Source organism: Electrophorus electricus, chromosome 26 (genome assembly GCF_041902795.1).
Source record: "Electrophorus electricus isolate QZ-2024a chromosome 26, ASM4190279v1, whole genome shotgun sequence".
Taxonomy (NCBI): Eukaryota; Metazoa; Chordata; class Actinopteri; order Gymnotiformes; family Gymnotidae; genus Electrophorus; species Electrophorus electricus.
The window spans coordinates 2,759,104-2,772,222 of NC_137522.1; the positions used below are offsets into that span (position 1 = coordinate 2,759,104).

Sequence of the window (13,119 nt, forward strand, 5' to 3'; positions counted from 1 at the left end):
TTGAGACTCACTCCTTCAAGTCTTTAACCAGTCTGTTATAAATGACTCCATCACACTTCATCTTATCCTCAGAGCAATCAGCTGTAAAGTTGTCCCAGTGTAGCCCCTCAGAAAAGAGAGGCACATTCGCCTGTTTGCTGGAGTATTTGCGATTAATTAGTGTATAATGTGTATGTCAAAGATGTATGCTTTTAATAGAAAGTAATGAATTCAGTAGATGTTTACTTTAGCCATGAAGACAGGATGAAAGCACATGCTAAGTTTCCAAATTGGTTTATAAGTTACGAGACATCACATCTTACATCAGATCTTCACAGTTAGGGTAACCCTTAAACCCTTAAACAACGGTTGTGAATGTGTTAGAGTCCCAGACCATGGACCAAAATCCATTGAGGCATCTGCAGTTTCCAAACAAAGACCCCAAATTAAAAGCCAGACTTATCCATTCCAAAGATTAATCAACCTGCTTTCCCACTCTGAACATTAATCAGTAAAGATTCCCATAGGTTGGACTGATACTTGGAGTCTGAGACTAGATTAACAGTTGAGCTCTCTCACCTCAAGAGAATAACAAAGCACCATGGAGGATTTCTAAAGCAAAACATTACGCATTCGCCTTCTCAGACACAGTAGGTTAGGTGGTATGAAGATGAAGATGATTCGAAAGCACTATTTCTAGGGAGAAGTGTTGGTGTCATGGGATGACTTTATTTCAGAGGTAACTTAGAAACCAGCAGACCATTCTGCTTTGCCTCAGTCATGCTATGAGAAATGCTGGATTAGTAAGTAATTGATGTGTCAGTCATCCACAACCTTTAGTTGTGTCATTGTAAAGCTGTGTGAGAGGGTGCCGTGACTTAGCAACACTGAACACATGCGGTGACTGCTGCCTTCATTTCCCCACATCCAAAACAGCCCGCCTGCCATGCTGAAGTAAACCGCCGCCGCTGTACCCAGCAAAGCCATTCACACTGACTCACAGCATAACAACCAAACACTCTCACTTTCATCACTGCATCAAAACAAGGTCTGATCATTCAGTTACCTGAGCATTTACTTCAAAAAGGAGTGAAGATATGACTACTATGCCCGATCTACATGACCACTAAAATCTAAGGTCTCTGTTGCAGTCCAAGACCTATGAAGTCCTGCGGTCACTACACCACACGCAATGCACAGATCAACACAGTATTTTAGAAAAATGCTGACGCAGTTTGGAAGTTTAAAATCACCCGAAAGCGTCCATCATTATTCCACCAATTAGATGCACTTCACTTATCATTTGAACAACTGGAACAATCCCCAGGCTCTAGACATAAGCAGCTCTTTCTAGATTGCAGAAAAGAACTCTCACCTCATCCACATTCTCAAAAGCATTGATGACATCATAGGGTAGACAGGACAAGAGGTCAATGATGAACCAGGTCTTTACATAATTCATGCGGATTAGTTTGGGGTCTGAGATCACCTCCCCAGCCGGCCCAACGAACGTTGTGTGGAAATTCAACACTATGTCCACTAGGAAAATCACATCCACGATGCTGTCCACCACCAGCCAGGCAACGTTGTTCTGCTTGGTCTTGAAGGAGACATTGTAGGGCACCATGATGGCCGTGTAGAAGGTGAGGATGAGGATGACCCAGTCCCACGTGGTCTTGAAGGTGCAGTAGTGTAGGATGATGTGGGGTGGTGTTTTGGGGGTCTCTTGTATGTACTGGGGGAGGATGTCTGAACCCAGCTGCAGTACCTGAGAGGTAAAGGCATGAGGCAGGGATTACAGCAGCTTCTGCACACCAATTGATTTTATGATTTCATTTTAAAAGCTGCTGGCTATGGATTTATCCTTTAACTTCAGTTATGTGGTGTACTGAAAATGTATTGCTGAATTGTAAAACACTTCTTGTTTTAATCTCAATGTTTTGGGTTTTTTTACAGTTCAGCATGTATATCTTTGAGTTTTCATTTAATTCTGTCACTGCTTGTCAAGAGCTGAATAAGTGCTAAAGCTCCCCGCTGTGTCTTATCATATATCAATCTTCCTGTGTCACAGGCACAGGAAGTACTAATATCCTATCAAGCCGTCAAAATGTAAGTAACTCAAAAGAAACAGTAAGTACTCAAAGAAGGCAGATGGATAATTGGAACTGGCCCAAATTTTCCATAAAGTGACAACAGCGAGCATTTGCAATCCCGAGATTTCCATATATACCAGTCAGGTCAATGAGAGGCTGGCTTGAGAATCCATGGATTATTAACCCTGCCTCACAAACACACACACACACACACACACACACACACACTCACTCACACACATGCACACACACACACACACACACACACACACACACACACACACACACACACACACACACACACACACACACACACACACACTCACTCACACACAGACACACACACACACACACACACACACACACACACACGAATACCTCAGCCAAACGAGAGTGCTTGTGAACATTCTCGCCCTTGTGAACAGAGGGAGGCAGCTGCTGTAGGACCCCACGGCTGCTGGTCAAAGCTCGCGTCAGACGAGCAAACTTGCCCCATCCTTAGGAAACGTTTTTTTTTAATACACAATCAGTAAACAATATTTAGTGAACAATAATATAGACAAAACAGTCTTTTTTGGTGGGGGATGGGGGAAATGTTCCCCCCCCGCCCCCAATAATTCCTGTTCACACTACTCATATAATGTAGGAGGGAGACACTGCTCACACCAGCCATTGCACAAACATTACACTATGTGAACATTTGACATGAGAAAATGACTGACAAAATGACTGACAATTAACTTAATTGTTCTCAGGCCTGTTTAGAAGACAAGAGCTTGGTAGAAGTATGCCTGGTTTGTAGCTGCCCTGCTTGTCAGACGCTGTAACAAATTGATCATGGACATCCGATTCACTTTGCCGTGGAGAGCGAAAGATCTCCAAGCTATGCCAGCTAACAATAAACCATTTATAAGCAAATCAATCATTTTCTCCCCCTGGCCTCGGCAGTAATATTTTTATTGCAGAAATCCTATTATGTCAGTACATCAGCTGATATGTCCTGTGATGTCACTGCACAAACCTTTAACCAAATCATCCTCGATGGGCTGTTTAAACACAGTGATGTCGTTGAACGTGCACAGGAAGAGCACGACTTTGTCCTGCTCGTTGCGGATCGGGGCGATCTTAATGAAAAACCACACCGGCATTCCTGTTTGGAGTGAGGTCATCGCAGTTTGGTGAGTACATTACGTTAGACATGGACTCCATATTTGTTGATACTGTCTTTTGCAGCTTACTTACGATTCTTCTTGTACATGAGAATTTCAAAGGAACTTGTTTCATAGTTCTCAAAGGTCTGGCGCACTCTCTCACGAGTCTCGTAGTCTGTGAGCTCACCATACATGAAGCTGAGAGAGTGGGGCGGAATGAATGAGGCACATGAACTAGGGTACTGTAAACATGTGAACTAGGGTACTGTAAACATGTGAACTAGGGTACTGCAAACATGTGAACTAGGGTACTGTAAACATGTAAACTAGGGTACTGCAAACATGTGAACTAGGGTACTGCAAACATGTGAACTAGGGTACTGAAAACATGTAAACTAGGATACTGCAAACATGTGAACTAGGGTACTGTAAACATGTAAACTAGGGTACTGCAAACATGTGAACTAGGGTACTGTAAACATGTAAACTAGGGTACTGCAAACATGTGAACTAGGGTACTGCAAACATGTGAACTAGGGTACTGTAAACATGTGAACTAGGGTACTGTAAACATGTGAACTAGGGTACTGCAAACATGTGATCTAGGGTACTGTAAACATGTGAACTAGGGTACTGCAAAACTGGCCAAGAGCCAAACATTCAAGCTACAGATCAGCTCTACTACTGTACTGGCAGCGTCCTACCATATAAACTCCTGCAGTCTGTGTCTAATCTTGGGATCTTGCAGGATACAACATCAGAGCATTTCTTTGGCATATATTTATGGCATATCTTTATTTGCTCTGCCAAGAGTTAAATAGCGGGTGCACCGCTCAGCTGGTTTGCTCTGCAGAGATTTACGCCCAACTCAGTCATGTGAATAAACAGGGTGGGGTGCAGTAGCATACAGTAGCATTCATCTCGGTGTGTGTGTGTGTGTGTGTGTGTGTGTGTGTGTGTGTGTGTGTGGATGAGGTCCTTGAAGACAGAGACCTGCAGGTGCTGCTCTTCTGCATGACTTCGGCGCGATGGTACCCAGACAGCTTACAGAAGCCATCGTTACTGTAAACAATGGGCCAGTCCACAATCTGAGCATTTCCCAAAACAAAATTTGTGTCTGGAAAGGAATAACAGAAAGTTAGCTATGTAAAATATCTGAGCAATCCTGACTCTTCAACTCCCAGGATGAGCACAGAGGCCAGTCCCTGAAACACTTGGTAATCTCACTGACTAGGCTTAATCTTGTCTGTATCTATTTTTGCTGTTGTTGTTGTAATTTTTAACAAATCTACTAGTGGTATCTTTTTTGTAATGTATGTAAGAACCTTTACCTTGGAGGTTCCTGATATCATCGGCCCAATGTTAGGATGGAAAACATTTTTTAGTGCAATAATAATTTTTTTTATTTTCTAAATTATATTGATGTTACCGACATGCTGAGGATTTGTGATTCAAACAAGAAAATTCTGACTACAGAGTAAACTACACTTTCAGTGGTTCCGCTGAGGTGTCTAGAGTGGACTACATTCATGCCGTATCAGAGACAGTCCGAAAGGTTGCTTTGATTAGACATTAAAACAGAAAAGAAAATGTCTAGTAGGGTATAAATGACTTGGAATAACACTAACCAAATCGACATCGCAGACATGTCTAAACAGAGCGTTTATAACTGAACAGAAAAGCCACAACATGTATGGATGACTAGGATGGGAACGCAAGGGAAACATCACTTCAGAACATATATACCTGTCTGTCTATGAGATAATGCCCAAACTGAAAAGTTGAAAAGCAAGACGATTAGAGGGGAAGCACAGTTTTAAGAAAGCCAACAAACAAACTTAACAAAAAAGATGTTGAAGCAGAGATCGCATGCCAAGAAACCTAAAGTATCGGGAGCTTGGTCGCATCTTGTCATGTATACTGTCGCATCTGTTACTTTTTACGAAGCAAGTTACCTCCAGCAATAACTAAAATCTGCTAGGCTTTACACCCGAAGTCCTGTCAGGATGTGTTCGTTACCTGTGATCTCTATATTTGACCCTGCGATCAAAAACGCGCTGGTGAGAACATAATCTTAAAAATGTTTAAGAACGCCCGCCACACTGTCTTACCGTTGGACCTCCGGACAACGTTCTCAAGAAAAGTGTTCTGGGGGGCCACAAGTCCTCTGCGTCCCCCTGCCATCCCGACAGAAGAGAACTTAAATTGTCCGAACGACGGCGGCCAAGTCCCTCTCGGACTTGGTCACGGATGCTGGCGGAGCAGAGGCGCGGCGCTCCCTCCGTTAAAACGCGTGGGTGCGACGGACACCTCTGGGCTGGACTCGCTAACCCGGTTCGGTGCCACCCATCCGACAGAGTTAAAAAAATTACATTATCTACATTATCAAAAAAAAAAAATAGTTCAAATTTTCGTTTAGCCGTCAAATGGTGACCTCCATCACTTTCCAAGTATTTTATTTTGCCAGAAAGGATGTTAGGTCTATAATAGGATAATTAAATATTATGATACGTAGTAATATCTACATGAACCACTATTTATATATGATAACATGATAACATGGGTAGTGGAGCATCTCTCAGGCGTACGGCATCCTGCACATAGGATAATCTGGACTCAGGTAAGATTTTTAATACTTAACAAATTCTCCAGTGTATTTTGGCTCCATCTGCTGGAGTGTTTCGTACATTTGACTATGGAATGCCATACGGATTAGCCCTCAATTGAGTATATTAAATATGCTATAATACCTTCCTAAACTGGAGAAATGTTATTAAGATCATTATTATGTGGGGGAAATCAATTGCAATACAAAAACAAAAAACTGATTAGACCCTAACCCTAAGACTCCAAAACGCACACACACACACACACACACACACACACACACACACACACACACACACACACACACACACACACACACACACAAACAGTATAAGCAATCTTAAGTCTGAGATAACATAAAAGGATTTGACTTCATATCTTAGATAAAAAAGATTGTCTGGACTGGGCCTAAATTACATATAAACATTTACAAAATATTTATGAATGAAATAATTCAGTATTAGCATTTATAATAGTTTAATAAACTTGGATTTATTTATTTTTTTGCTTCTTTGTTTTTGCACTATTGTTCCCATTTAAGTACTAGTTTATATGATCTATTATCAATAACTCTTTTGAACGCAGGCGCAGGCAGTAGCCGCATTCCGACTCTCTTTTAATGCGAAATAATTCCTTCCGCCAAAGAAGTTAGTTCGTCAGTACGGATCGTATATTCTGCCGAAGGAAAGAAGTTAAATATTCATCAACTGAATGAACCTTTAAAAATATATACATATATTTATATATATATATATATATAGTGTAAAAAAAATATACAACCCATTTGTTATTAAAATCTCTGTACGTATGTAAGTGCCACAATATTGCGGTGGAGGAATACTGGAGTCCCGTGGCCCGGCTTCGCAGGGAGTCGTTGCGGGGACAGGCTACAGAAACTGTGCGTTTCCTCTTAATTTCGTTCACAAAAAACTTCAACAGTATATCAGGATGCCCGGAATGATGGAGAAGGGCTCGGAATATCTCGGGAAAGGTCGTTCAAACGGGACCAAAAGCCCCTCGAGTGCTCCGAATGGCCATTTTTCTGAGGACAGCGGCAGTGACGACGAGCACGGTAGTAGCCTCGAACACCCCGTCTGCGCTTTTGATCCTCCAACATTGCGCGTTGTTCGTTTGAATAAAACCCAGGCAATGGATGGATAATTGTTTTTTTCTCTTTCTTTCAGATGTCGGGATGCGTGTGGGGTCCGATTATCAAGCCAATATTCCCGACTACGATCCCGGTACGGTAGGCTGATTGTGTACGTCTATCTTGGGGCGAGTTTTCTTTACTTTTCAGCCCGGGTCATTGCATGTAGCTATCTCCAGCTAACATACGCTAATAAAACTCACTGCAGATCACGTACATTAATTAACATGCATGAACTAACGTTAACATAACGTGCCCTCCAGCCGCTTTACGAACCTGACCGACTGGGGTAGCCTCGGTCCTTTCACTCTCGCACGTACACGCTGAGTGAGCTGATGGATCTAATATGTACGCAGATGTAAATCGGTTCTTCTGCTTCTTCTTCTTCTTCTAAACAATCGAGTCATCTTAATCTCCAATTGAATGGTGTTTGCTATTTCAACATGCGAATTAATCTGATGGAAACCGCACATGAATGATTGGAAAGCTGTCTCGGTTAGCGTTAGCTAGCCCAAATAGCCCATATACCCTCCTGTGTCTGTAGTGGCAAGCTGTTGCGATTTCATGGCTTGTTATTCGATTACAGTGGCAGACCTGTCTGTGTCTAGTACACATGCGGTGTTCTGCACAGGCTTGATTGTGTTGTTAAATCGTGCAGGTTCCACCAAGTATGGTGACAAAGACAGTGGAGGTATGTTGGTGTGGTCTCCATATCATACGATTGTGGACACAAAGTGTAAGTACAAAGCTTTTCCTGTTTTCCCGTCAATTATTTACATCAATCTGTGTGGCATGTCATAAATGCTTGTTTTCTCCCCTCCCCAGTGGATGAGTACATTGCCATTGCAAAAGAAAAGCATGGATATAACGTTGAGCAGGTGGGTCCGGTTATACAGCTCTTAGATTAGCCAATTTGCAGAATGTTTAGTTGTGTGTGTGTGTGTGCGTGTGTGTGCTGCTCCAGACAGAGATTTGTGCGGTGACCTTTTGTATCTTTCCAGTGAAATGTAAGAGCAGTTCCTATAGCACGGTGATCTCCGTAAAGCCCTGCGTACTGCAAGATCTCAGGTATCCAGCCCTGATCCTGAGTCAGTGTGCATGACGCAACTCTCTGTGTCCGCCAGGCGCTTGGCATGCTGTTCTGGCACAGACACAACATTGAGAAGTCTTTGGCCGACCTGCCCAACTTCACCCCTTTCCCGGACGAGTGGACTGTGGAAGACAAAGTGCTGTTTGAGCAGGCGTTCAGCTTCCACGGGAAGAGCTTCCACAGAATCCAACAGATGGTGAGGCGTCGGCACGTTTTCCGAGATGACTCACTGATTCTGGCTTGAAGCTTTTCCGCGGTTTCTAGGACTGAAGCGTATCTGTGTTGGATCTACAGTGAGGCCTTCTTTGTGTGCTGTGCGTTAACAGGCTCTTATGTTAGAACACCCAAACCCATCCTGGCGGGTGCACTGACCCCAGGGTACAGGTCGAGTGCTGAGATTGGAGGAATTTAGGTGCACATTTTAGCACTGACCAGTTAGTGGTGCTTTTAGCAAGTTTGAGGAAACGCTTATCTGAATATACTATAGTAAACTAACTTGCTGTTTTTGTTTCAATTGTCACCAATTTTAGAGACCAAACTTGCGCATGGCTAATTCAGGCAGTTGTATTCGGCTAGTGAGTGACATCATTGTGGTGATGTTGTTATCTGATCAGGTAATCAGAAAAGGTTGATGGACAGACAGACGTGCAAATAGTAACACAGTGTAATTACAAAAGAGTGCTAATAGTAATCACAAGGTTGCTGGTTCAAGTCTCACCACGTTGCCCCTGAGTAAGACCCCTAACCCTCTATTACTCAAGTTGTTCTCAGTCAGAATTGTAAATTGCTTTGGATAAAAATGCCAAAATGCCAGTGTTGGAACATAATCTGATAAGTGTTGTGGATGATCAGTTAATCTGTAAGTGTATTGGACTCCACTTGTTAGACATTTTAAGTTGTTTTCTTCCTTATCCCATTGTTGTTACCTTTTGCGTGCTAGTGTAGTACCAACCAACACACAGAACAGAGGTACAGAATACTACCACTGAACGCTAGGATACTGCCAGGCCACCCAAACCTAGAACAACCGAGGGTAAAGGGCCTTGCTCAGGGACCCAGCAGTAGCAACCCGGCTGAGGCGGGGCTCAAACCAGCGACCTCCCGATCACAAGTTAAGCACCACAACCGCCAAGCCCGTGCTAGGGTAGTAGTGTGGTCTGTTTGTGCCGACGCCTCCTGAGAGTTGTGTACGCAGGGGATCGTGGATATTGTAGTTTCTTTGCAAGGTCTGCTTGGAATTAAACATTTTGAAATGTCTCACCTTGACACTAAATCCTGCTCCACACTAGGCCATTCCTGCTGTGTTTTCACAAAATTAATTACACGCTTGAATAATTTATTACAGTTGCCAGACAAATCCATATCAAGTCTTGTGAAGTACTACTACTCATGGAAAAAGACCCGGTCCAGGACGAGTCTGATGGACAGGCAGGCGAGAAAGCTGGCCACCCGCAGTACTCAGGATGAGAGGTGCAGGACGCGCTGCTGCCTCCTTACAGTGAAGAGCCATGAGTCCTTTATTTCTGCTTTTGATATGCTGATCTTTATTTTATCGTTGAAGTGATGAGGAAATGGAAGAAGCCAATCCCGTTGAAGCAAATGACAGTGATTACGATCCCACGAAAGAGACCAAGAAAGAGGTAACTTCAGTTCATAACGACAACTGACCTCCGACCCTCGGTTGGCCCGTTGCGTGCGTAATCTTCCCGTAGCAGTAACGGGTGTTTCGACGTTCGTTGGTGTTGATGGCGTGTCTGCGTGTTCAGCAGAGTCACGTGGAGCCGCAGCCGCCGAGCTCGAAGGTGGGCCTGGGCCGACGGGACCACCAGACCCTACAGCACCGACACCACTCCCAGCGCTCCAAGTGCCGGCCCCCTAAAGGCATGTACCTCACACAGGAGGACGTGGTGGCCGTGTCCTGCAGCTCCAGCGCAGCTAGCACTGTCCTGCGTCAGCTGGACCTGGAGCTGGTCTCCCTTAAAAGACAGGTGGGGGACGTTTACAGCGTATGTCGTTTTAATGGGATTTAATGGGTTAAAAAAAACAAAAAACAAACCCTGGTGTCCAATTTTCCGACACGGCGTGACTTCGATCTGGGTGTGTGATTGACAGCTAGCAGCCAGCATACGTTCTACTGTTGTTGTATTGACTGCAGAGCCAAAGGCTCATCGTACTGTGGTCAAAGGTGGCTCGTAGTTTGGGAAACGTAGCACAGAATGAGTTTGCTCTTGTTCCAGTATCAAGTAACTGAATATGATGTTGTTGTTGTTGTTGTTGTTGTTGTTATTGTGGTGTGTTAGGTCCAAAACGCTAAGCAGCTGAACAGCGCTCTTAAACAGAGGATAGAATCTGGCATTGAAGATTGCCGGCTGCCTGAGGTAAGTCACCACTGTCAGTTCGCATCTGCAACGTTCAGACTGAAAACCGTTTTTTGTTTTCATTGCAATATTTTATAATCTAGGATATAGTACAATTTCACCATAACTGATCAAAATGTGGCTGTGCACAGCATGTAGAGAATCAACAAGTAGCAAATGAAATAACTCATGAATAATTTTTTTTGTTTGTTTCGTAGTGGTTCAGAATGTCAGTTTCCTTCTTAAAAGACTAAAATGTTTTGCAATATAGTCTTTTAGTAGGTGTCGTCCAGGTGTTTTTTATAATTTAGCCATAAAATCTTACAATTAATTTGTAGTCCTTGTTTCCACAGCTATACTGTTTTCTATTTCCATTATTTCAGTGTAACCAAAAAGTTAACGCCCGCTGGACTACAGATGAGCAGCTTCTTGCTGTTCAAGGTATGTAAAGGGTTGTGGGTAAGGCCAGGGTTTGAGCTGCATTCACTTGTTAGTCAGATTTACTGTTCAGTGCATAACATCAGTTCTGTGTTCTTCTCACTCAGGTGTACGCAAGTATGGCAAAGACTTCCAGGCCATTGCGGATGTTATTGGTAATAAGACGGTGGGGCAGGTTAAAAACTTCTTTGTGAACTATCGGCGCCGCTTTAACCTGGAGGAGGTGCTTCAGGAGTGGGAGGCAGAGCAGGGAACCCGTGCCCCCAATGGGGACAGCGCCACCTCTGGTGAAGAAGGGAAAAACAACTCCAACACCCCTTCTGGAAAGAGCACAGATGAAGAGGAGGAAGAGGTAAATTGACGCACTCGTGGTCAGACACGCAATAATAATATTAATAATAATAATAATTAATAATAATAATAATAACAACACAATGCCCTCGTGTCTTGTAGGGTCAGGCCACCCCTGCCCCGGGCCCGTCCCCTGTAGCTGTATCGTCCTCGGGCATCGCAGCTCTGGGGGGCGGCACCTCCCTGAACCAGCCTCCGCCCCTGCTCCGCCCCTCTCTGCCTGCTACGCCGGCCCTGCACAGACAGCCTCCGCCCCTCCAGCAGCAGGCGCGCTTCCTGCAGCCTCGGCCGTCGCTCAACCAGCCGCCCCCTCTTATCCGGCCCTCCAATCCCCTCCCCCCGCGTCTGAACCCCCGCCCCGCCCCTGCCACGGGTGCCACGCCCAGTCCCGCCCTGGGCCAGCAGCCGCCCACGCTGGTGGGCATCCAGGCTGAAAACCCCGCCTCCTCTCTGCACTGAGCGCGTGCAGCGCTCTCTGCCGCGAAGGGAGTAGCTACTCGCAGGTGCTGTGGGCCGTTTTGTGGTATTTTTCTATCGATCAATGTTTTGTTAATGCTCGTCATTGGAGAACAGTGTTTTAATATGTATTTGTGAAGATTAGCCTATGACTGAGTTTTAAAGTTGTTTATATTTGGTTAGATGATTTTATTTATTGTAAAATACATGGTGTAACTGACTTGTTGATCTTCTGTTTTTAATCGTAACATTCTTATGACCTCATACGAGTAGTGAACGAGAATTTTGTTCTGCCAAATTGTCTCGCAGTCAGATATTCTTAACAACGGATTAATGGTGTCCTCAAATGAAAGGGATTATCCGATCCTTTCACCAGTGTGTGCTGGATCTCCACTACACTCAACCTCTTGTCGTGTACATAAGCATTATTTATTTTTATACCTGGTGCTAAGGACTACAGATTATCTCTCGCCATGAAAGTGCTCTTAAGATCTAAGAGAAAATTGTTTTATTACAAACTGGAAACTTGGTATTGAGGACCCTTGCCCCCCCCACCCCCACCCCCACCCACCCACCCACCCACCCACCCAAAAGAGTTTACATCGAAGCTGTTCGTTTCGGATTTAGCTGTTTTTAATTTGTTTGCCTGCATAGTTTTGTCTTGTTTGGGTGTAATTACGTCCATTAGGCATGACGGTGACTTTCAGTGAGCATGGCCTGTGTTTCGTGTGGGGAGACTGTGTTACCTAGGAACACTAAACGGCTCATTATCTTGTGCATTTTTGAAACGCCCATTTCCCAGCAAAAAAAAAATAAAAAAAAATAATCATCTATTGAAACCAGAGATTAAGGCTGTTGGTGTGTGCTTGTGTTCCATGCCATACTGTTTGGTACTCTTTATTACAAAAATAAATAATGATCATGAGCACACCGTAGCCTGTAGCATTAGAGTATGTACCTTTATGGAGAGGTGGAGCTGTGATTTATATGTTTTCGTGTACAGACTGGATGAGGAACCTGCAGTCATTGTCTGTGTTTTGCTGTAACACTTTCACTTTGTGTTTAAATTCTGTAAAGACATTGGCTTTGTACACTGCAGCCAAAACTGCATGATAGTGGTTCACGCTTCTTTCTTTCCCTGTATTGTCTTTTTACTCTGGTGTATTGTGAGTTTATATTTTCAGTTTTCAGTCCTGACGTTTTCCTGTACGAACCTTAAGGTTTACAAAATGTATGTCTCTGTGTAAAATGTGTCTCATCTCACATCTTCCTCTGTGAATGTCTAAATTATTTCTTGCACTTACTAAGTGATGTGGAAATCTACTCTTTTTTCTGATCTGATTTGAGTTTCTCTCTGTGGGGAGTGGCTGACATACTGTCTGTCCCTCAACGTTATAGGCATTAAAGCAGGAACAACCAGCACGCAGAGTCCGCGTGGTCATATTTTTGC

General features: G+C 43.9%; 2 protein-coding genes across 3 annotated transcripts in view; one reads left to right on the forward strand and one right to left on the reverse strand.

The window, feature by feature from the left end:
• The window catches only part of kcnh1b (potassium voltage-gated channel, subfamily H (eag-related), member 1b), a 35,436-nt gene extending 29,994 nt beyond the window's left edge, over positions 1 to 5,442 (reverse strand). Inside the window, exons 1-6 of the mRNA XM_026996407.3 lie at positions 5,335 to 5,442; positions 4,217 to 4,340; positions 3,315 to 3,421; positions 3,094 to 3,222; positions 2,451 to 2,569; positions 1,355 to 1,747 (exon numbers count right to left, since the gene is read on the reverse strand). Of these exons, the coding sequence (XP_026852208.2) occupies positions 1,355 to 1,747; positions 2,451 to 2,569; positions 3,094 to 3,222; positions 3,315 to 3,421; positions 4,217 to 4,340; positions 5,335 to 5,407 (945 nt within the window). The 5' untranslated portion in view covers positions 5,408 to 5,442. The remainder of the gene's footprint in view (positions 1 to 1,354; positions 1,748 to 2,450; positions 2,570 to 3,093; positions 3,223 to 3,314; positions 3,422 to 4,216; positions 4,341 to 5,334) is intronic.
• A 1,212-nt stretch (positions 5,443 to 6,654) lies between these two features.
• On the forward strand, positions 6,655 to 13,091 carry rcor3 (REST corepressor 3). Of its 2 annotated transcripts, none has more exons than XM_026997202.3 (12): positions 6,655 to 6,902; positions 7,015 to 7,071; positions 7,636 to 7,713; positions 7,803 to 7,855; positions 8,102 to 8,263; positions 9,413 to 9,537; positions 9,629 to 9,707; positions 9,837 to 10,055; positions 10,368 to 10,445; positions 10,808 to 10,865; positions 10,970 to 11,214; positions 11,316 to 13,091. In XM_026997202.3, the coding sequence occupies exons 1-12, from the start codon at positions 6,779 to 6,781 to the stop codon at positions 11,670 to 11,672; spliced, it is 1,635 nt and encodes a 544-aa protein (XP_026853003.2). In that variant the 5' UTR covers positions 6,655 to 6,778; the 3' UTR covers positions 11,673 to 13,091. The 2 variants fall into 2 exon arrangements, with proteins under 2 accessions (XP_026853003.2, XP_026852995.2); XM_026997194.3 differs by having other exon boundaries at positions 6,656 to 6,902; positions 9,834 to 10,055.
• Positions 13,092 to 13,119: the final 28 nt, after the last annotated feature.

Coding starts and splice junctions, on each gene's coding strand:
- rcor3 (XM_026997194.3), top strand. CDS start 6,779: ATGCCCGGAATGATGGAGAAGGGCTCGGAATATCTCGGGAAAGGTCGT. Junction 7,072..7,635: donor TATTCCCGACTACGATCCCG/GTACGGTAGGCT, acceptor TAAATCGTGCAG/GTTCCACCAAGTATGGTGAC. Junction 10,866..10,969: donor GCAGCTTCTTGCTGTTCAAG/GTATGTAAAGGG, acceptor CTTCTCACTCAG/GTGTACGCAAGTATGGCAAA.